General features: G+C 48.9%; 1 protein-coding gene across 1 annotated transcript in view; it reads left to right on the forward strand.

The window, feature by feature from the left end:
• The window catches only part of polq (polymerase (DNA directed), theta), a 137,447-nt gene that overhangs the window by 95,253 nt on the left and 17,142 nt on the right, over positions 1-25,052 (forward strand). The window contains exons 30-35 of the mRNA XM_052516108.1: positions 499-553; positions 1,896-1,978; positions 2,300-2,401; positions 2,623-2,734; positions 2,871-2,992; positions 7,883-8,012. Of these exons, the coding sequence (XP_052372068.1) occupies positions 499-553; positions 1,896-1,978; positions 2,300-2,401; positions 2,623-2,734; positions 2,871-2,992; positions 7,883-8,012 (604 nt within the window). The remainder of the gene's footprint in view (positions 1-498; positions 554-1,895; positions 1,979-2,299; positions 2,402-2,622; positions 2,735-2,870; positions 2,993-7,882; positions 8,013-25,052) is intronic.

The raw sequence follows: 25,052 nt of genomic DNA on the forward strand, positions 1-25,052 counted from the left end.
GACAGGCCACAGAGAGTCTATACTAATGGTACCATGTCAGAGTCTATACTAATGGTACCATGTCAGACAGCCACAGAGAGTCTATACTAATGGTACCATGTCAGACAGGCCACAGAGAGTCTATACTAATGGTACCATGTCAGGCAGGCCACAGAGAGTCTATACTAATGGTACCATGTCAGACAGGCCACAGAGAGTCTATACTAATGGTACCATGTCAGACAGGCCACAGAGAGTCTATACTAATGGTACCATGTCAGACAGGCCACAGAGAGTCTATACTAATGGTACCATGTCAGACAGGCCACAGAGAGTCTATACTAATGGTACCATGTCAGACCACTTACTGCCAGGCCACAGAGAGTCTATACTAATGGTACCATGTCAGACAGGCCACAGAGAGTCTATACTAATGGTACCTGCTTGCCCGCCTGCCTGTCTGTCCGTCCGTCCGTCCTATTTGAAGCACCCTGTCATTCCTGAAGTTGTATTGAATAGCTGCAATATTTCTGTGATCCAGTCGACTACTTCGAAATGGTGAAAGGCCTCAATGGTAAATAGTCTTTGGGCCAAGAGGGCCCACTATCCAACCCTACCTGTGTGTGTCAGATGCTTTTATCCAAAGCGATTAACAGTCATGCGTGTATACATTTTACAAATGGTAACCCCAGCGGGAGTTGAACCCACAACCCTTGATGGATAAGCTCCATGCTCTACTGACTGAGCCACATAGGACCTTTGTGTTAATTTAACATGTAAAAGCCTTTATTTCACATATGTTTACCCCCACTGTATACAGTGTTGTAACGATGTGCAAATAGTTAAAGTACAAAAGGGAAAATAAATAAACATAAATATGGGTTGTATTTACCCTGGTGTTTGTTCTTCACTGGTTGCCCTTTTCTTGTGGCAACAGGTCACAAATCTTGCTGCTGTGATGGCACACTGTGGTATTTCACCCAGTAGATATGGGAGTTTATAAAAACAAGTTGGGTTTGTTATCAAACTGCTTGTGGGTCTGTATAATCTGAGGAAAATGTGTCTCTCTAATATGGTCATATATTTGGCAGGAGGTTAGGAGGTGCAGCTCAGATTCCACCTCATTTTGTGGGCGGAGTGCTGTTTTTTTGGTTAATTCTTTCCAATGTGTCAAGTAATTATCTTTTTGTTTTCTCATGATTTGGTTGGGTCTAATTGTGCTGCTGTCCTGGGGCTCTGTGGGGTTTGTTTGTGTTTGTGGACAGAGCCCCAGGACCAGCTTGCTTAGGGGACTCTTCTCCAGGTTCATCTCTCTGTAGGTGATGGCTTTGTTATGGAAGGTTTGGGAAACGCTTCCTTTTAGGTGGTTGTAGAATTTAACGTCTCTTTTATGGTTTTTAATAATTAGTGGGTATCGGCCTAATTCTGCTCTGCATTATTTGGTGTTCTACGTTGTACACCGATATTTTTTGCAGAGTCTCAATTTGGTGTTTGTCGTATTTTGTGAATTCTTGGTTGGTGAGCGGACCCCAGACCCCACAATCATAAAGGGCAATGGGCTATATGACTGATTCAAGTATTTTCTGCCAGATCCTAATTGGTATGCTTTTCTCTCTCCCTCTCTCTTTCTCCCTCCCCCCTCTCTCTTTCTCCCTCCCTCTTCCCTCTGTCTCGTGCTCCCTCTCTCTTGCTCTCCCCTCCCCCTTCTCTCTCTCTCTTTCTTTCTCCCCACTCTGCCCCTACCTCTGTCTATCCATCCCTCTCCCCTCCCTGTCACCCCCACGCTCTCTCTCCTCTCTCTCCTTATCCCCCCTCTCTCTCTCCTTACCTCTCCTCACCTCTCCCCCCTCTCTCTCTCTTTACCTCTCCTCTCTCTCTCTATCACTCCTTACCTCCTCTCTCTCTCCTCTCTCCAGGAGGGATGGTATTAGCAGCAGATTATTCCCAGTTGGAGCTCAGAGTGTTGGCTCACCTCTCTAAGGACAAACGTCTGCTACAGGTCAAACACACACACACACACAGACACAGACACAGACACACCCACACAGACACAGACACAGACACAGACACAGACACACACACACACACACACACACACACACACACACACACACACACACACACACACACACACACACACACACACACACACACACAGACACACAGACACACAGACACACACACACAGCAGACACACACACACACACACATACACACAGACACACAGACACACACACACAGCAGACACACACACAGGCACACACACACACACGGACACACACACACTACTTTCATCTGACCTTGTCCAAACGTGTGTCAGGTGTTGAATGGAGGAGCTGATGTGTTCCGCTGTATCGCTGCTGAGTGGAAGAACATTGACCTGGAGACTGTAGACGACACCCTGAGACAACAGGCTAAACAGGTACACACAGCATGTGTTTTACCTTGTGGGGACCTAACATCCATTAAACCCCAAAGCAGCCATTGAGATGGGAGATGTCCCCACGAGGGTAGTAACACGCACTGCATTTGTTTCCAACTTGATGTTTGTTCATTATATTGTGTGTGTGTGTGTGTGTGTGTGTGTGTGTGTGTGTGTGTGTGTGTGTGTGTGTGTGTGTGTGTGTGTGTGTGTGTGTGTAGATATGTTATGGTATAATCTATGGGATGGGAGCCAAATCTCTGGGGGAGCAGATGGGGATCGAGGAGGACGATGCAGGTGCTTATATCGAGAGCTTCAAGGGCCGATACACAGGTACACACACTGATCAGAGAGTGTGTGTGTGTGTGTGACTACAGCAACATTAGCTTTTCTGCTTGATGAAAATGGAGGTGTGTGATTTACTGTGTGTCTGGTGAAGGAGACAGTGTGTAGCTGTGTGTCTGTCCAGGTATTCATAGGTTCCTGAAGGAGACAGTGCGTAGCTGTGTGAAGAAGGGTTTTGTCCAGACTCTACTGGGGAGGAGGAGATACCTACCTAACATCAACAGCACCGGCTACACCAGGAAACAGGTAGCTAACATCACACACCAACACCAGGAAACAGGTAGCTAACATCACACCAGGAAACAGGTAGCTAACATCACACACCAGGAAACAGGTAGTTAACATCACACACCAGGAAACAGGTAGTTAACATCACACACCAGGAAACAGGTAGCTGACATCACAGACCAGGAAACAGGTAGCTGACATCACACACCAGGAAACAGGTAGCTGACATCACACACCAGGAAACAGGTAGCTAACATCACACACCAACACCAGGAAACAGGTAGCTGACATCACACACCAGGAAACAGGTAGCTAACATCACACACCAGGAAACAGGTAGCTGACATCACACACCAGGAAACAGGTAGTTAACATCACACACCAGGAAACAGGTAGCTGACATCACAGACCAGGAAACAGGTAGCTGACATCACACACCAGGAAACAGGTAGCTGACATCACACACCAACACCAGGAAACAGGTAGCTGACATCACACACCAGGAAACAGGTAGCTAACATCACACACCAGGAAACAGGTAGCTAACATCACACACCAGGAAACAGGTAGCTGACATCACACACCAGGAAACAGGTAGCTAACACCACACACCAGGAAACAGGTAGTTAACATCACACACCAGGAAACAGGTAGCTGACATCACACACCAGGAAACAGGTAGCTGACATCACACACCAGGAAACAGGTAGCTAACATCACAGACCAGGAAACAGGTAGCTGACATCACACACCAGGAAACAGGTAGCTGACATCACACACCAGGAAACAGGTAGCTAACATCACACACCAGGAAACAGGTAGCTGACATCACACACCAGGAAACAGGTAGCTGACATCACACACCAGGAAACAGGTAGCTAACATCACAGACCAGGAAACAGGTAGCTAACATCACACACCAGGAAACAGGTAGCTGACATCACACACCAGGAAACAGGTAGCTGACATCACACACCAGGAAACAGGTAGTTAACATCACACACCAGGAAACAGGTAGTTAACATCACACCAGGAAACAGGTAGCTAACATCACACACCAGGAAACAGGTAGCTGACATCACACACCAGGAAACAGGTAGCTGACATCACACCAGGAAACAGGTAGCTAACATCACACACCAGGAAACAGGTAGCTGACATCACACACCAGGAAACAGGTAGCTAACATCACACACCAGGAAACAGGTAGCTGACATCACACACCAGGAAACAGGTAGTTAACATCACACCAGGAAACAGGTAGTTAACATCACACACCAGGAAACAGGTAGCTAACATCACACACCAGGAAACAGGTAGCTGACATCACACACCAGGAAACAGGTAGCTGACATCACACACCAGGAAACAGGTAGTTAACATCACACACCAGGAAACAGGTAGCTAACATCACACCAGGAAACAGGTAGTTAACATCACACCAGGAAACAGGTAGCTGACATCACAGACCAGGAAACAGGTAGTTAACATCACACACCAGGAAACAGGTAGTTAACATCACACCAGGAAACAGGTAGCTGACATCACAGACCAGGAAACAGGTAGTTAACATCACACCAGGAAACAGGTAGCTGACATCACACACCAGGAAACAGGTAGTTAACATCACACCAGGAAACAGGTAGTTAACATCACACACCAGGAAACAGGTAGCTAACATCACACCAGGAAACAGGTAGCTGACATCACACACCAGGAAACAGGTAGTTAACATCACACCAGGAAACAGGTAGCTGACATCACACACCAGGAAACAGGTAGCTGACATCACACACCAGGAAACAGGTAGCTGACATCACACCAGGAAACAGGTAGCTAACATCACACCAGGAAACAGGTAGTTAACATCACACACCAGGAAACAGGTAGCTGACATCACACACCAGGAAACAGGTAGCTGACATCACACACCAGGAAACAGGTAGCTGACATCACACACCAGGAAACAGGTAGCTGACATCACACACCAGGAAACAGGTAGCTAACATCACACACCAGGAAACAGGTAGCTGACATCACACACCAGGAAACAGGTAGTTGACATCACACACCAGGAAACAGGTAGCTGACATCACACACCAGGAAACAGGTAGCTGACATCACACACCAGGAAACAGGTAGCTAACATCACACACCAGGAAACAGGTAGCTGACATCACACACCAGGAAACAGGTAGTTGACATCACACACCAGGAAACAGGTAGCTGACATCACACACCAGGAAACAGGTAGCTGACATCACACACCAACACCAGGAAACAGGTAGCTGACATCACACACCAGGAAACAGGTAGCTAACATCACACACCAGGAAACAGGTAGTTAACATCACACACCAGGAAACAGGTAGCTAACATCACAGACCAGGAAACAGGTAGCTGACATCACACACCAGGAAACAGGTAGCTAACATCACAGACCAGGAAACAGGTAGCTGACATCACACACCAGGAAACAGGTAGCTGACATCACACACCAACACCAGGAAACAGGTAGCTGACATCACACACCAGGAAACAGGTAGCTAACATCACACACCAGGAAACAGGTAGTTAACATCACACACCAGGAAACAGGTAGTTAACATCACACACCAGGAAACAGGTAGCTGACATCACACACCAGGAAACAGGTAGCTGACATCACACACCAGGAAACAGGTAGCTGACATCACACACCAGGAAACAGGTAGCTAACATCACACACCAGGAAACAGGTAGCTGACATCACACACCAGGAAACAGGTAGCTGACATCACACACCAGGAAACAGGTAGCTAACATCACACCAGGAAACAGGTAGCTAACATCACACACCAGGAAACAGGTAGTTAACATCACACACCAGGAAACAGGTAGCTAACATCACACCAGGAAACAGGTAGCTAACATCACACACCAGAAAACAGGTAGTTAACATCACACACCAGAAAACAGGTAGTTAACATCACACCAGGAAACAGGTAGCTAACATCACACCAGGAAACAGGTAGCTGACATCACACACCAGGAAACAGGTAGCTGACATCACACACCAGGAAACAGGTAGCTGACATCACACACCAGAAAACAGGTAGCTGACATCACACACCAGGAAACCGGTAGCTAACATCACACACCAGAAAACAGGTAGCTGACATCACACACCAGGAAACAGGTAGCTGACATCACACACCAGAAAACATTCATCTCTATTGATATCACATTATCAAGCATTTCATACCGGTACATGTTATCCAGATACTGACTGTTAGCACTTGGTCTATAGCAGCTTCCCACCAGAATGGACTTTAGGTGAGGCAGATGAACCTGTAGCCATATTACTACAACAGGATTTGACATTGTCAGTTAGGATCACCACTTTATTTTAAGAATGTTAAATGTTAGAATAATAGTAGAGAGAATGATTTCTTTCAGCTTTTATTTCTTTCATCACATTCCCAGTGGGTCAGACGTTTATATACACTCAATTAGTATTTGGTAGTATGGCCTTTAAATTGTGTAACTTGGGTCAAACGTTTCGGGAAGCCTTCCACAAGCTTCCCACAATAAGTTGGGTGAATTCTGGCCCATTCCTCCTGACAGAGCTGGTGTAACTGAGTCAGGTTTGTAGGCCTCCTTGCTCGCTCACGCTTTTTCAGTTCTGCCCACAAATGTTCTATAGGATTGAGGTCAGGGCTTTGTGATGGCCACTCCAATACCTTGACTTTGTTGTCCTTAAGCCATTTTGCCACAACTTTGGAAGGCTGCTTGTGGTCATTGTCCATTTGGAAGACCCATTTGCGACCAAGCTTTAACTTCCTGAATGATGTTTTGAGATGCTGCTTCAATATATCCACATAATTTTCCTGCCTCATGATGCCATCCATTTTGTGAAGTGCACCAGTCCCTCCTGCAGCAAAGCACCACCACAACATGATGCTGCCAGCCCCGTGCTTCACGGTTGGGATGGTGTTCTTCAGCTTGCAAGCCTCCCCCTTTTTCCTCCAAACATGATGATGGTCATTATGGCCAAACACTTCTATTTTTGTTTCATCAGACCAGAGGACATTTCTCCAAAACGTACGGTCTTAGTCCCCATGTGCAGTTGCAAACCGTAGTCTGGCTTTTTTATGGCAGTTTTGGAGCAGTGGATTCATCCTTGCTGAGTGTCCTTTCAGGTTATGTCGATATAAGACTAGTTTTACTGTGGATATAGATACTTTTGTACCTGTTTCCTCCAGCATCTTCACAAGGTCCTTTGTTGTTGTTCTGGGATTGATTTGCACTTTTCGCACCAAAGTCCGTTCATCTCTAGGAGACAGAATGCGTCTCCTTCCTGAGCGGTATGACGGCTGGTGTTTATACTTGCGTACTATTGTTTGTACAGATGAGCTTGGTACCTTCTGGCGTTTGGAAATTGCTCCCAAGGATGAACCAGACTTGTGGAGGTCTACACATTTTTTTTTCTGAGGTCTTGGCTGATTTCTTTGGATTTTCCCATGATGCCAAGCGAAGAGGCACTGAGTTTGAAGGTAGTCCTTGAAATACATCTTCAGGTTCACCTCCAATTGACTCAAATTATGTCAATTAACCTATAAGAAGCTTCTAAAGCCATGACATAATTTTCTGGAATTTTCCAAGCTGTTTAAAGGCACAGTCAACTTAGTGTATGTAAACTGCTGACCCACTGGAATTGTGATACAGTGAATTATAAGTAAAATAATCTGTCTGTAAACAATTGTTGGAAAATTTGTTTGTGTCATGAACAAAGTAGATGTCCTAACCGACTTGCCAAAACTATAGTTTGTTAACAAGACATTTGTGGAGTGGTTGAAAAACCAATGACTCCAACCTTGAGTGCGTGTACATTTCTGCCTCCAACTATAAGTTGTGAACCCTCTTCAGGCGGAGCGTCAGGCTGTTAACACGACAGTCCAGGGGTCAGCCGCTGACATCGTTAAACTGGCTACGGTCAACATCCAGCAATGTCTTAGAGACACCTACCCTGCTGCCCCTCTCTCACACCAACACACAGGTAACACCTACCCTGCTGCCCCTCTCTCACACCAACACACAGGTAACACCTACCCTGCTGCCCCCCTCTCACACCAACACACAGGTAACACCTACCCTGCTGCCCCTCTCACACACCAACACACAGGTATCACCTACCCTGCTGCCCCTCTCACACCAACACACAGGTAACACCTACCCTGCTGCCTCTCTCACACCAACACACAGGTAACACCTACCCTGCTGCCTCTCTCACACACCAACACACAGGTAACACACACACCTACCCTGCTGCCCCTCTCTCACACCAACACACAGGTAACACCTACCCTGCTGCCCCTCTCTCACACCAACACACAGGTAACACCTACCCTGCTGCCCCTCTCTCACACCACACAGGTAACACCTACCCTGCTGCCTCTCTCACACCAACACACAGGTAACACCTACCCTGCTGCCCCTCTCTCACACCAACACACAGGTAACACCTACCCTGCTGCCCCTCTCACACCAACACACAGGTAACACCTACCCTGCTGCCCCTCTCACACCAACACACAGGTAACACCTACCCTGCTGCCCCTCTCTCACACCAACACACAGGTAACACCTACCCTGCTGCCCCTCTCTCACACCAACACACAGGTAACACCTACCCTGCTGCCCCTCTCTCACACCAACACACAGGTAACACCTACCCTGCTTCCCCTCTCTCACACCAACACACAGGTAACACCTACCCTGCTGCCCCTCTCACACCAACACACAGGTAACACCTACCCTGCTGCCCCTCTCTCACACCAACACACACCTACCCTGCTGCCCTCTCTCACACCAACACACAGGTAACACCTACCCTGCTGCCCCTCTCTCACACCAACACACAGGTAACACCTACCCTGCTGCCCCTCTCACACCAACACACAGGTAACACCTACCCTGCTGCCACTCTCACACCAACACACAGGTAACACCTACCCTGCTGCCCCCTCTCACACCAACACACAGGTAACACCTACCCTGCTGCCCCTCTCACACCAACACACAGGTAACACCTACCCTGCTGCCCCTCTCTCACACCAACACACAGGTAACACCTACCCTGCTGCCCCTCTCTCACACCAACACACAGGTAACACCTACCCTGCTGCCCCTCTCTCACACCAACACACAGGTAACACCTACCCTGCTGCCCCTCTCTCACCAACACACAGGTAATACCTACCCTGCTGCCCCTCTCACACCAACACACAGGTAACACCTACCCTGCTGCCTCTCTCTCACACCAACACACAGGTAACACCTACCCTGCTGCCCCTCTCACACCAACACACAGGTAACACCTACCCTGCTGCCCCTCTCTCACACCAACACACAGGTAACACCTACCCTGCTGCCCCTCTCTCACACCAACACACAGGTAACACCTACCCTGCTGCCCCCTCTCACACCAACACACAGGTAACACCTACCCTGCTGCCCCTATCACACCAACACACAGGTAACACCTACCCTGCTGCCCCTATCACACCAACACACAGGTAACACCTACCCTGCTGCCCCCTCTCACACCAACACACAGGTAACACCTACCCTGCTGCCCCTCTCTCACACCAACACACAGGTAACACCTACCCTGCTGCCCCTCTCTCACACCAACACACAGGTAACACCTACCCTGCTGCCCCTCTCTCACACCAACACACAGGTAACACCTACCCTGCTGCCTCTCTCACACCAACACACAGGTAACACCTACCCTGCTGCCCCTCTCTCACACCAACACACAGGTATCACCTACCCTGCTGCCCCTCTCACACCAACACACAGGTAACACCTACCCTGCTGCCCCTCTCTCACCAACACACAGGTAACACCTACCCTGCTGCCCCCCTCTCACACCAACACACAGGTAACACCTACCCTGCTGCCCCTCTCACACCAACACACAGGTAACACCTACCCTGCTGCCCCTCTCACACCAACACACAGGTAACACCTACCCTGCTGCCTCTCTCACACCAACACACAGGTAACACCTACCCTGCTGCCCCTCTCTCACACCAACACACAGGTAACACCTACCCTGCTGCCCCTCTCACACCAACACACAGGTATCACCTACCCTGCTGCCTCTCTCACACCAACACACAGGTAACACCTACCCTGCTGCCTCTCTCACACCAACACACAGGTAACACCTACCCTGCTGCCTCTCTCACACCAACACACAGGTAACACACACACCTACCCTGCTGCCCCTCTCTCACACCAACACACAGGTAACACCTACCCTGCTGCCCCTCTCTCACACCAACACACAGGTAACACCTACCCTGCTGCCCCTCTCACACCAACACACAGGTAACACCTACCCTGCTGCCCCTCTCACACCAACACACAGGTAACACCTACCCTGCTGCCCCTCTCACACCAACACACAGGTAACACCTACCCTGCTGCCCCTCTCTCACACCAACACACAGGTAACACCTACCCTGCTGCCCCTCTCACACCAACACACAGGTAACACCTACCCTGCTGCCCCTCTCTCACACCAACACACAGGTAACACCTACCCTGCTGCCCCTCTCACACCAACACACAGGTAACACCTACCCTGCTGCCCCTCTCTCACACCAACACACAGGTATCACCTACCCTGCTGCCCCTCTCTCACACCAACACACAGGTAACACCTACCCTGCTGCCCCTATCACACCAACACACAGGTAACACCTACCCTGCTGCCCCTATCACACCAACACACAGGTAACACCTACCCTGCTGCTGCCCTCTCTCACACCAACACACAGGTAACACCTACCCTGCTGCCCTCTCTCACACCAACACACAGGTAACACCTACCCTGCTGCCCCTCTCACACCAACACACAGGTAACACCTACCCTGCTGCCCCTCTCACACCAACACACAGGTAACACCTACCCTGCTGCCCCCTCTCTCACACCAACACACAGGTAACACCTACCCTGCTGCCCCCTCTCACACCAACACACAGGTAACACCTACCCTGCTGCCCCTCTCACACCAACACACAGGTAACACCTACCCTGCTGCCCCTCTCTCACACCAACACACACCTACCCTGCTGCCCCTCTCTCACACCAACACACAGGTAACACCTACCCTGCTGCCCCTCTCACACCAACACACAGGTAACACCTACCCTGCCCCTCTCACACCAACACACAGGTAACACCTACCCTGCTGCCACTCACACCAACACACAGGTAACACCACCCTGCTGCCCCCTCTCACACCAACACACAGGTAACACCTACCCTGCTGCCCCTCTCACACCAACACACAGGTAACACCTACCCTGCTGCCCCTCTCTCACACCAACACACAGGTAACACCTACCCTGCTGCCCCTCTCTCACACCAACACACAGGTAACACCTACCCTGCTGCCCCTCTCACACCAACACACAGGTAACACCTACCCTGCTGCCCCCTCACCAACACACAGGTAATACCTACCCTGCTGCCCCTCTCACACCAACACACAGGTAACACCTACCCTGCTGCCCTCTCTCACACCAACACACAGGTAACACCTACCCTGCTGCCCTCTCACACCAACACACAGGTAACACCTACCCTGCTGCCCTCTCTCACACCAACACACAGGTAACACCTACCCTGCTGCCCTCTCTCACACCAACACACAGGTAACACCTACCCTGCTGCCCCTCTCTCACACCAACACAGGTAACACCTACCCTGCTGCCCCTATCACACCAACACACAGGTAACACCTACCCTGCTGCCCCTATCACACCAACACACAGGTAACACCTACCCTGCTGCCCCTCTCTCACACCAACACACAGGTAACACCTACCCTGCTGCCCCTCTCTCACACCAACACACAGGTAACACCTACCCTGCTGCCCCTCTCACACCAACACACAGGTAACACCTACCCTGCTGCCCCTCTCTCACACCAACACACAGGTAACACCTACCCTGCTGCCTCTCTCACACCAACACACAGGTAACACCTACCCTGCTGCCCCCTCTCACACCAACACACAGGTATCACCTACCCTGCTGCCCTCTCACACCAACACACAGGTAACACCTACCCTGCTGCCCCTCTCTCACCAACACACAGGTAACACCTACCCTGCTGCCCCCTCTCACACCAACACACAGGTAACACCTACCCTGCTGCCCTCTCTCACACCAACACACAGGTAACACCTACCCTGCTGCCCCCTCTCACACCAACACACAGGTAACACCTACCCTGCTGCCTCTCTCACACCAACACACAGGTAACACCTACCCTGCTGCCCTCTCTCACACCAACACACAGGTAACACCTACCCTGCTGCCCTCTCACACCAACACACAGGTATCACCTACCCTGCTGCCTCTCTCACACCAACACACAGGTAACACCTACCCTGCTGCCTCTCTCACACCTACCCAGGTAACACCTACCCTGCTGCCTCTCACACCAACACACAGGTAACACCTACCCTGCTGCCCTCTCTCACACCAACACACAGGTAACACACCTACCCTGCTGCCCTCTCTCACACCAACACACAGGTAACACCTACCCTGCTGCCCCTCTCACACCAACACACAGGTAACACACTCACACCACACAGGTAACACCTACCCTGCTGCCCCTCTCACACCAACACACAGGTAACACCTACCCTGCTGCCCCTCTCACACCAACACACAGGTAACACCTACCCTGCTGCCCCTCTCACACCAACACACAGGTAACACCTACCCTGCTGCCCCTCTCTCACACCAACACACAGGTAACACCTACCCTGCTGCCCTCTCACACCAACACACAGGTAACACCTACCCTGCTGCCCCTCTCACACCAACACACAGGTATCACCACCCTGCTGCCCTCTCTCACACCAACACACAGGTAACACCTACCCTGCTGCCCCTATCACACCAACACACAGGTAACACCTACCCTGCTGCCCCTATCACACCAACACACAGGTAACACCTACCCTGCTGCCCCTCTCACACCAACACACAGGTAACACCTACCCTGCTGCCCCCTCTCACACCAACACACAGGTAACACCTACCCTGCTGCCCTCTCTCACACCAACACACAGGTAACACCTACCCTGCTGCCCCTCTCACACCAACACACAGGTAACACCTACCCTGCTGCCCCTCTCTCACACCAACACACAGGTAACACCTACCCTGCTGCCCCTCTCACACCAACACACAGGTAACACCTACCCTGCTGCCCCTCTCACACCAACACACAGGTAACACCTAGCTGCCCCTCTCACACCAACACACAGGTAACACCTACCCTGCTGCCCTCTCTCACACCAACACACAGGTAACACCTACCCTGCTGCCCCTCTCACACCAACACACAGGTAACACCTACCCTGCTGCCCCTCTCAGGTAACACCAACCAACACAGGTAACACCTACCCTGCTGCCCCTCTCTCACACCAACACACAGGTAACACCTACCCTGCTGCCCCTCTCTCACACCAACACACAGGTAACACCTACCCTGCTGCCCCTATCACACCAACACACAGGTAACACCTACCCTGCTGCCCCTATCACACCAACACACAGGTAACACCTACCCTGCTGCCCCTCTCTCACACCAACACACAGGTAACACCTACCCTGCTGCCCCCTCTCACACCAACACACAGGTAACACCTACCCTGCTGCCCCTCTCTCACACCAACACACAGGTAACACCTACCCTGCTGCCCCTCTCTCACACCAACACACAGGTAACACCTACCCTGCTGCCTCTCTCACACCAACACACAGGTAACACCTACCCTGCTGCCTCTCTCACACCAACACACAGGTAACACCTACCCTGCTGCCCCTCTCTCACACCAACACACAGGTATCACCTACCCTGCTGCCCCTCTCACACCAACACACAGGTAACACCTACCCTGCTGCCCCTCTCTCACCAACACACAGGTAACACCTACCCTGCTGCCCCCCTCTCACACCAACACACAGGTAACACCTACCCTGCTGCCCCTCTCTCACACCAACACACAGGTAACACCTACCCTGCTGCCCCTCTCACACCAACACACAGGTAACACCTACCCTGCTGCCTCTCTCACACCAACACACAGGTAACACCTACCCTGCTGCCCCTCTCTCACACCAACACACAGGTAACACCTACCCTGCTGCCCCTCTCACACCAACACACAGGTATCACCTACCCTGCTGCCTCTCTCACACCAACACACAGGTAACACCTACCCTGCTGCCTCTCTCACACCAACACACAGGTAACACCTACCCTGCTGCCCTCTCACACCAACACACAGGTAACACACACACCTACCCTGCTGCCCCTCTCACACCAACACACAGGTAACACCTACCCTGCTGCCCCTCTCTCACACCAACACACAGGTAACACCTACCCTGCTGCCCCTCTCTCACACCAACACACAGGTAACACCTACCCTGCTGCCCCTCTCTCACACCAACACACAGGTAACACCTACCCTGCTGCCCCTCTCACACCAACACACAGGTAACACCTACCCTGCTGCCCCTCTCTCACACCAACACACAGGTAACACCTACCCTGCTGCCCCTCTCACACCAACACACAGGTAACACCTACCCTGCTGCCCCTCTCACACCAACACACAGGTAACACCTACCCTGCTGCCCCTCTCACACCAACACACAGGTAACACCTACCCTGCTGCCCCTCTCTCACACCAACACACAGGTATCACCTACCCTGCTGCCCCTCTCTCACACCAACACACAGGTAACACCTACCCTGCTGCCCCTATCACACCAACACACAGGTAACACCTACCCTGCTGCCCCTATCACACCAACACACAGGTAACACCTACCCTGCTGCCCCTCTCTCACACCAACACACAGGTAACACCTACCCTGCTGCCTCTCTCTCACACCAACACACAGGTAACACCTACCCTGCTGCCCCTCTCACACCAACACACAGGTAACACCTACCCTGCTGCCCCTCTCTCACACCAACACACAGGTAACACCTACCCTGCTGCCCTCTCTCACACCAACACACAGGTAACACCTACCCTGCTGCCCCTCTCTCACCAACACACAGGTAATACCTACCCTGCTGCCCCTCTCACACCAACACACAGGTAACACCTACCCTGCTGCCTCTCTCACACCAACACACAGGTAACACCTACCCTGCTGCCCTCTCACACCAACACACAGGTAACACCTACCCTGCTGCCCCTCTCTCACCAACACACAGGTAACACCTACCCTGCTGCCCCTCTCTCACACCAACACACAGGTAACACCTACCCTGCTGCCCCTCTCTCACACCAACACACAGGTAACACCTACCCTGCTGCCCCTATCACACCAACACACAGGTAACACCTACCCTGCTGCCCCTATCACACCAACACACAGGTAACACCTACCCTGCTGCCCCTCTCTCACACCAACACACAGGTAACACCTACCCTGCTGCCCCTCTCTCACACCAACACACAGGTAACACCTACCCTGCTGCCCCTCTCTCACACCAACACACAGGTAACACCTACCCTGCTGCCCCTCTCTCACACCAACACACAGGTAACACCTACCCTGCTGCCTCTCTCTCACACCAACACACAGGTAACACCTACCCTGCTGCCTCTCTCACACCAACACACAGGTAACACCTACCCTGCTGCCCCTCTCTCACACCAACACACAGGTATCACCTACCCTGCTGCCCTCTCACACCAACACACAGGTAACACCTACCCTGCTGCCCCTCTCTCACCAACACACAGGTAACACCTACCCTGCTGCCCCCTCTCACACCAACACACAGGTAACACCTACCCTGCTGCCCCTCTCTCACACCAACACACAGGTAACACCTACCCTGCTGCCCCTCTCACACCAACACACAGGTAACACCTACCCTGCTGCCTCTCTCACACCAACACACAGGTAACACCTACCCTGCTGCCCCTCTCTCACACCAACACACAGGTAACACCTACCCTGCTGCCCCTCTCACACCAACACACAGGTATCACCTACCCTGCTGCCTCTCTCACACCAACACACAGGTAACACCTACCCTGCTGCCTCTCTCACACCAACACACAGGTAACACCTACCCTGCTGCCTCTCTCACACCAACACACAGGTAACACACACACCTAGCCCCCTCCCCCTCTCTCACACCAACACACAGGTAACACCTACCCTGCTGCCCCTCTCTCACACCAACACACAGGTAACACCTACCCTGCTGCCCCTCTCACACCAACACACAGGTAACACCTACCCTGCTGCCCCTCTCACACCAACACACAGGTAACACCTACCCTGCTGCCCCTCTCACACCAACACACAGGTAACACCTACCCTGCTGCCCCTCTCTCACACCAACACACAGGTAACACCTACCCTGCTGCCCCTCTCACACCAACACACAGGTAACACCTACCCTGCTGCCCTCTCTCACACCAACACACAGGTAACACCTACCCTGCTGCCCCTCTCACACCAACACACAGGTAACACCTACCCTGCTGCCCTCTCTCACACCAACACACAGGTATCACCTACCCTGCTGCCCCCTCTCACACCAACACACAGGTAACACCTACCCTGCTGCCCCTATCACACCAACACACAGGTAACACCTACCCTGCTGCCCCTATCACACCAACACACAGGTAACACCTACCCTGCTGCCCCTCTCTCACACCAACACACAGGTAACACCTACCCTGCTGCCTCTCTCTCACACCAACACACAGGTAACACCTACCCTGCTGCCCCTCTCACACCAACACACAGGTAACACCTACCCTGCTGCCCCTCTCTCACACCAACACACAGGTAACACCTACCCTGCTGCCCCTCTCACACCAACACACAGGTAACACCTACCCTGCTGCCCCTCTCTCACACCAACACACAGGTAATACCTACCCTGCTGCCCCTCTCACACCAACACACAGGTAATACCTACCCTGCTGCCTCTCTCACACACCAACACACAGGTAACACCTACCCTGCTGCCTCTCTCACACCAACACACAGGTAACACCTACCCTGCTGCCCCTCTCTCACACCAACACACAGGTAACACCTACCCTGCTGCCCCTCTCTCACACCAACACACAGGTAACACCTACCCTGCTGCCCCTCTCTCACACCAACACACAGGTAACACCTACCCTGCTGCCCCTCTCACACCAACACACAGGTAACACCTACCCTGCTGCCCCCCTCTCACACCAACACACAGGTAACACCTACCCTGCTGCCTCTCTCACACACCAACACACAGGTAACACCTACCCTGCTGCCCCTCTCACACCAACACACAGGTAACACCTACCCTGCTGCCCCTCTCACACCAACACACAGGTAATACCTACCCTGCTGCCTCTCTCACACCAACACACAGGTAACACCTACCCTGCTGCCCCTCTCACACCAACACACAGGTAACACCTACCCTGCTGCCCCTCTCACACCAACACACAGGTAACACCTACCCTGCTGCCCCTCTCTCACACCAACACACAGGTAACACCTACCCTGCTGCCCCTCTCACACCAACACACAGGTAACACCTACCCTGCTGCCCCTCTCACACCAACACACAGGTAACACCTACCCTGCTGCCCCTCTCTCACACCAACACACAGGTAACACGCACACCTACCCTGCTGCCCCTCTCACACCAACACACAGGTAACACCTACCCTGCTGCCCCTCTCTCACACCAACACACAGGTAACACCTACCCTGCTGCCCCTCTCTCACACCAACACACAGGTAACACCTACCCTGCTGCCCCTCTCTCACACCAACACACAGGTAACACCTACCCTGCTGCCCCTCTCACACCAACACACAGGTAACACCTACCCTGCTGCCCCTCTCACACCAACACACAGGTAACACCTACCCTGCTGCCCCTCTCACACCAACACACAGGTAACACCTACCCTGCTGCCCCTCTCACACCAACACACAGGTAACACACACCTACACACACACACCTACACACACACACACACACACACACACACACACACACACACACACACACACACACACACACACACACACACACACACACAGGTAGCACACACACACCACACACACACACACACACACAGGTAGCACACACACACCTACACACACACACACACCAACCCTGGAGCACCAGTGCGACTATAAGAAAATGGCCCAGATAATTGTTGTAATAACTGTACCACAGCCTCTGTGTGTCATAGTGAATACACTGAGCTCTGGGTGTCATAGTGAAAACACTGAGCTCTGGGTGTCATAGTGAAAACACTGAGCTCTGGGTGTCATAGTGAAAACACTGAGCTCTGGGTGTCATAGTGAAAACACTGAGCTCTGGGTGTCATAGTGAAAACACTGAGCTCTGGGTGTCATAGTGAAAACACTGAGCTCTGGGTGTCATAGTGAAAACACTGAGCTCTGGGTGTCATAGTGAAAACACTGAGCTCTGGGTGTCATAGTGAAAACACTGAGCTCTGGGTGTCATAGTGAAAACACTGAGCTCTGGGTGTCATAGTGAAAACACTGAGCTCTGGGTGTCATAGTGAAAACACTGAGCTCTGGGTGTCATAGTGAAAACACTGAGCTCTGGGTGTCATAGTGAAAACACTGAGCTCTGGGTGTCATAGTGAAAACACTGAGCTCTGGGTGTCATAGTGAAAACACTGAGCTCTGGGTGTCATAGTGAAAACACTGAGCTCTGGGTGTCATAGTGAAAACACTGAGCTCTGGGTGTCATAGTGAAAACACTGAGCTCTGGGTGTCATAGTGAAAACACTGAGCTCTGGGTGTCATAGTGAAAACACTGAGCTCTGGGTGTCATAGTGAAAACACTGAGCTCTGGGTGTCATAGTGAAAACACTGAGCTCTGGGTGTCATAGTGAAAACACTGAGCTCTGGGTGTCATAGTGAAAACACTGAGCTCTGGGTGTCATAGTGAAAACACTGAGCTCTGGGTGTCATAGTGAAAACACTGAGCTCTGGGTGTCATAGTGAAAACACTGAGCTCTGGGTGTCATAGTGAAAACACTGAGCTCTGGGTGTCATAGTGAAAACACTGAGCTCTGGGTGTCATAGTGAAAACACTGAGCTCTGGGTGTCATAGTGAAAACACTGAGCTCTGGGTGTCATAGTGAATACACTGAGCTCTGGGTGTCATAGTGAAAACACTGAGCTCTGGGTGTCATAGTGAATACACTGAGCTCTGGGTGTCATAGTGAAAACACTGAGCTCTGGGTGTCATAGTGAATACACTGAGCTGTGGGTGTCATAGTGAATACACTGAGCTCTGGGTGTCATAGTGAAAACACTGAGCTCTGGGTGTCATAGTGAATACACTGAGCTCTGGGTGTCATAGTGAATACACTGAGCTCTGGGTGTCATAGTGAAAACACTGAGCTCTGGGTGTCATAGTGAAAACACTGAGCTCTGGGTGTCATAGTGAAAACACTGAGCTCTGGGTGTCATAGTGAATACACTGAGCTCTGGGTGTCATAGTGAATACACTGAGCTCTGGGTGTCATAGTGAAAACACTGAGCTCTGTGTGTCATGGTGAAAACACTGAGCTCTGGGTGTCATAGTGAATACACTGAGCTCTGGGTGTCATAGTGAAAACACTGAGCTCTGGGTGTCATAGTGAAAACACTGAACTCTGGGTGTCATAGTGAAAACACTGAGCTCTGGGTGTCATAGTGAAAACACTGAGCTCTGGGTGTCATAGTGAAAACACTGAGCTCTGGGTGTCATAGTGAAAACACTGAGCTCTGGGTGTCATAGTGAAACACTGAGCTCTGGGTGTCATAGTGAAAACACTGAGCTCTGGGTGTCATAGTGAAAACACTGAGCTCTGGGTGTCATAGTGAAAACACTGAGCTCTGGGTGTCATAGTGAAAACACTGAGCTCTGGGTGTCATAGTGAAAACACTGAGCTCTGGGTGTCATAGTGAAAACACTGAGCTCTGGGTGTCATAGTGAAAACACTGAGCTCTGGGTGTCATAGTGAAAACACTGAGCTCTGGGTGTCATAGTGAAAACACTGAGCTCTGGGTGTCATAGTGAAAACACTGAGCTCTGGGTGTCATAGTGAAAACACTGAGCTCTGGGTGTCATAGTGAAAACACTGAGCTCTGGGTGTCATAGTGAATACACTGAGCTCTGGGTGTCATAGTGAAAACACTGAGCTCTGGGTGTCATAGTGAATACACTGAGCTCTGGGTGTCATAGTGAAAACACTGAGCTCTGGGTGTCATAGTGAATACACTGAGCTCTGGGTGTCATAGTGAATACACTGAGCTCTGGGTGTCATAGTGAAAACACTGAGCTCTGGGTGTCATAGTGAATACACTGAGCTCTGGGTGTCATAGTGAATACACTGAGCTCTGGGTGTCATAGTGAAAACACTGAGCTCTGGGTGTCATAGTGAAAACACTGAGCTCTGGGTGTCATAGTGAAAACACTGAGCTCTGGGTGTCATAGTGAATACACTGAGCTCTGGGTGTCATGGTGAAAACACTGAGCTCTGGGTGTCATGGTGAAAACACTGAGCTCTGGGTGTCATGGTGAATACACTGAGCTCTGTGTGTCATAGTGAAAACACTGAGCTCTGGGTGTCATAGTGAAAACACTGAACTCTGGGTGTCATAGTGAAAACACTGAGCTCTGGGTGTCATAGTGAAAACACTGAGCTCTGGGTGTCATAGTGAAAACACTGAGCTCTGGGTGTCATAGTGAATACACTGAGCTCTGGGTGTCATAGTGAAAACACTGAGCTCTGGGTGTCATAGTGAAAACACTGAGCTCTGGGTGTCATAGTGAAAACACTGAGCTCTGGGTGTCATAGTGAAAACACTGAGCTCTGGGTGTCATAGTGAAAACACTGAGCTCTGGGTGTCATAGTGAAAACACTGAGCTCTGGGTGTCATAGTGAAAACACTGAGCTCTGGGTGTCATAGTGAAAACACTGAGCTCTGGGTGTCATAGTGAAAACACTGAGCTCTGGGTGTCATAGTGAATACACTGAGCTCTGGGTGTCATAGTGAAAACACTGAGCTCTGGGTGTCATAGTGAAAACACTGAGCTCTGGGTGTCATAGTGAAAACACTGAGCTCTGGGTGTCATAGTGAATACACTGAGCTCTGGGTGTCATAGTGAAAACACTGAGCTCTGGGTGTCATTGTGAAAACACTGAGCTCTGGGTGTCATAGTGAATACACTGAGCTCTGGGTGTCATAGTGAAAACACTGAGCTCTGGGTGTCATAGTGAAAACACTGAGCTCTGGGTGTCATAGTGAATACACTGAGCTCTGGGTGTCATAGTGAAAACACTGAGCTCTGGGTGTCATAGTGAAAACACTGAGCTCTGGGTGTCATAGTGAAAACACTGAGCTCTGGGTGTCATAGTGAAAACACTGAGCTCTGTGTGTCATAGTGAAAACACTGAGCTCTGGGTGTCATAGTGAAAACACTGAGCTCTGTGTGTCATAGTGAAAACACTGAGCTCTGGGTGTCATAGTGAATACACTGAGCTCTGGGTGTCATAGTGAATACACTGAGCTCTGGGTGTCATAGTGAAAACACTGAGCTCTGGGTGTCATAGTGAAAACACTGAGCTCTGGGTGTCATAGTGAAAACACTGAGCTCTGGGTGTCATAGTGACAAAGCAAAAAACTGTTTTTTAGAAATTTTCGAAAATGTATAAAAAATGTAGAACTGAAATAATTTATTTACAAGTATTCAGACCCTTTGCTATGAGACTCGAAATTGACGTAATAAAATGTGGAAAAGGGGAAGGGGTCTGAATATTTTCTGAATGCCCTGTATGGCAGGGTATATATACAATCACACTGTATGGCAGGGTATATATACAATCACACTGTATGGCAGGGTATATATACAATCACACTGTGTATATATACAATCACACTGTATGGCAGGGTATATATACAATCACGCTGTGTATATATACAATCACACTGTATGGCAGGGTATATATACAATCACACTGTATGGTAGGGTATATATACAATCACACTGTATGGCAGGGTATATATACAATCACACTGTATGGTAGGGTATATATACAATCACACTGTATGGCAGGGTATATATACAATCACACTGTATGGCAGGGTATATATACAATCACACTGTATGGCAGGGTATATATACAATCACACTGTATGGTAGGGTATATATACAATCACACTGTATGGTAGGGTATATATACAATCACACTGTATGGTAGGGTATATATACAATCACACTGTATGGCAGGGTATATATACAATCACACTGTATGGCAGGGTATATATACAATCACACTGTATGGTAGGGTATATATACAATCACACTGTATGGCAGGGTATATATACAATCACACTGTATGGTAGGGTATATATACAATCACACTGTATGGCAGGGTATATATACAATCACACTGTATGGCAGGGTATATATACAATCACACTGTATGGTACGGTATATATACAATCACACTGTATGGTAGGGTATATATACAATCACACTGTATGGTAGGGTATATATACAATCACACTGTATGGTAGGGTATATATACAATCACACTGTATGGCAGGGTATATATACAATCACACTGTATGGCAGGGTATATATACAATCACACTGTATGGCAGGGTATATATACAATCACACTGTATGGCAGGGTATATATACAATCACACTGTATGGTACGGTATATATACAATCACACTGTATGGTAGGGTATATATACAATCACACTGTATGGTAGGGTATATATACAATCACACTGTATGGTAGGGTATATATACAATCACACTGTGTATATATACAATCACACTGTATGGCAGGGTATATATACAATCACACTGTATGGTAGGGTATATATACAATCACACTCTATGGCAGGGTATATATACAATCACACTGTATGGCAGGGTATATATACAATCACACTGTATGGTAGGGTATATATACAATCACACTGTATGGTAGGGTATATATACAATCACACTGTATGGTAGGGTATATATACAATCACACTGTATGGCAGGGTATATATACAATCACACTGTATATATACAATCACACTGCATGGTAGGGTATATATACAATCACACTGTATGGCAGGGTATATATACAATCACACTGTATATATACAATCACACTGCATGGTAGGGTATATATACAATCACACTGTATGGCAGGGTATATATACAATCACACTGTATGGCAGGGTATATATACAATCACACTGTATGGTAGGGTATATATACAATCACACTGTATATATACAATCACACTGTATATATACAATCGCACTGTATATATACAATCACACTGTATGGCAGGGTATATATACAATCACACTGTATGGCAGGGTATATATACAATCACACTGTGTATATATACAATCACACTGTATATATACAATCACACTGTATGGCAGGGTATATATACAATCACACTGTGTATATACAATCACACTGTGTATATATACAATCACACTGTGTATATATACAATCACACTGTATGGCAGGGTATATATACAATCACACTGTATGGCAGGGTATATATACAATCACACTGTGTATATATACAATCACACTGTATATATACAATCACACTGTATGGCAGGGTATATATACAATCACACTGTATATATACAATCACACTGCATGGTAGGGTATATATACAATCACACTGTATGGCAGGGTATATATACAATCACACTGTATATATACAATCACACTGCATGGTAGGGTATATATACAATCACACTGTATGGCAGGGTATATATACAATCACACTGTATGGTAGGGTATATATACAATCACACTGTATATATACAATCACACTGTATATATACAATCGCACTGTATATATACAATCACACTGTATGGCAGGGTATATATACAATCACACTGTATGGCAGGGTATATATACAATCACACTGTATATATACAATCACACTGTGTATATATACAATCACACTGTATGGCAGGGTATATATACAATCACACTGTATGGCAGGGTATATATACAATCACACTGTGTATATATACAATCACACTGTATATATACAATCACACTGTATGGCAGGGTATATATACAATCACACTGTGTATATATACAATCACACTGTATATATACAATCACACTGTATGGCAGGGTATATATACAATCACACTGTGTATATATACAATCACACTGTATATATACAATCACACTGTATGGCAGGGTATATATACAATCACACTGTATGGCAGGGTATATATACAATCACACTGTATATATACAATCACACTGTATGGCAGGGTATATATACAATCACACTGTATATATACAATCACACTGTATGGCAGGGTATATATACAATCACACTGTATGGCAGGGTATATATACAATCACACTGTATGGCAGGGTATATATACAATCACACTGTATATATACAATCACACTGTATGGCAGGGTATATATACAATCACACTGTATGGTAGGGTATATATACAATCACACTGTATGGCAGGGTATATATACAATCACACTGTATATATACAATCACACTGTATGGCAGGGTATATATAGAATCACACTACATGGTAGGGTATATATACAATCACACTGCATGGTAGGGTATATATACAATCACACTGTATGGTAGGGTATATATACAATCACACTGTATGGTAGGGTATATATACAGTCACACTGTATGGCAGGGTATATATACAATCACACTGTATGGCAGGGTATATATACAATCACACTGTATATATACAATCACACTGTATGGCAGGGTATATATACAATCACACTGTATGGTAGGGTATATATACAATCACACTGTATGGTAGGGTATATATACAATCACACTGTATGGCAGGGTATATATACAATCACACTGTATGGCAGGGTATATATACAATCACACTGTATATATTAACAATCACACTGTATATATA

Source organism: Oncorhynchus keta, unplaced genomic scaffold (assembly GCF_023373465.1).
Source record: "Oncorhynchus keta strain PuntledgeMale-10-30-2019 unplaced genomic scaffold, Oket_V2 Un_scaffold_3664_pilon_pilon, whole genome shotgun sequence".
NCBI classification, from domain to species: Eukaryota; Metazoa; Chordata; class Actinopteri; order Salmoniformes; family Salmonidae; genus Oncorhynchus; species Oncorhynchus keta.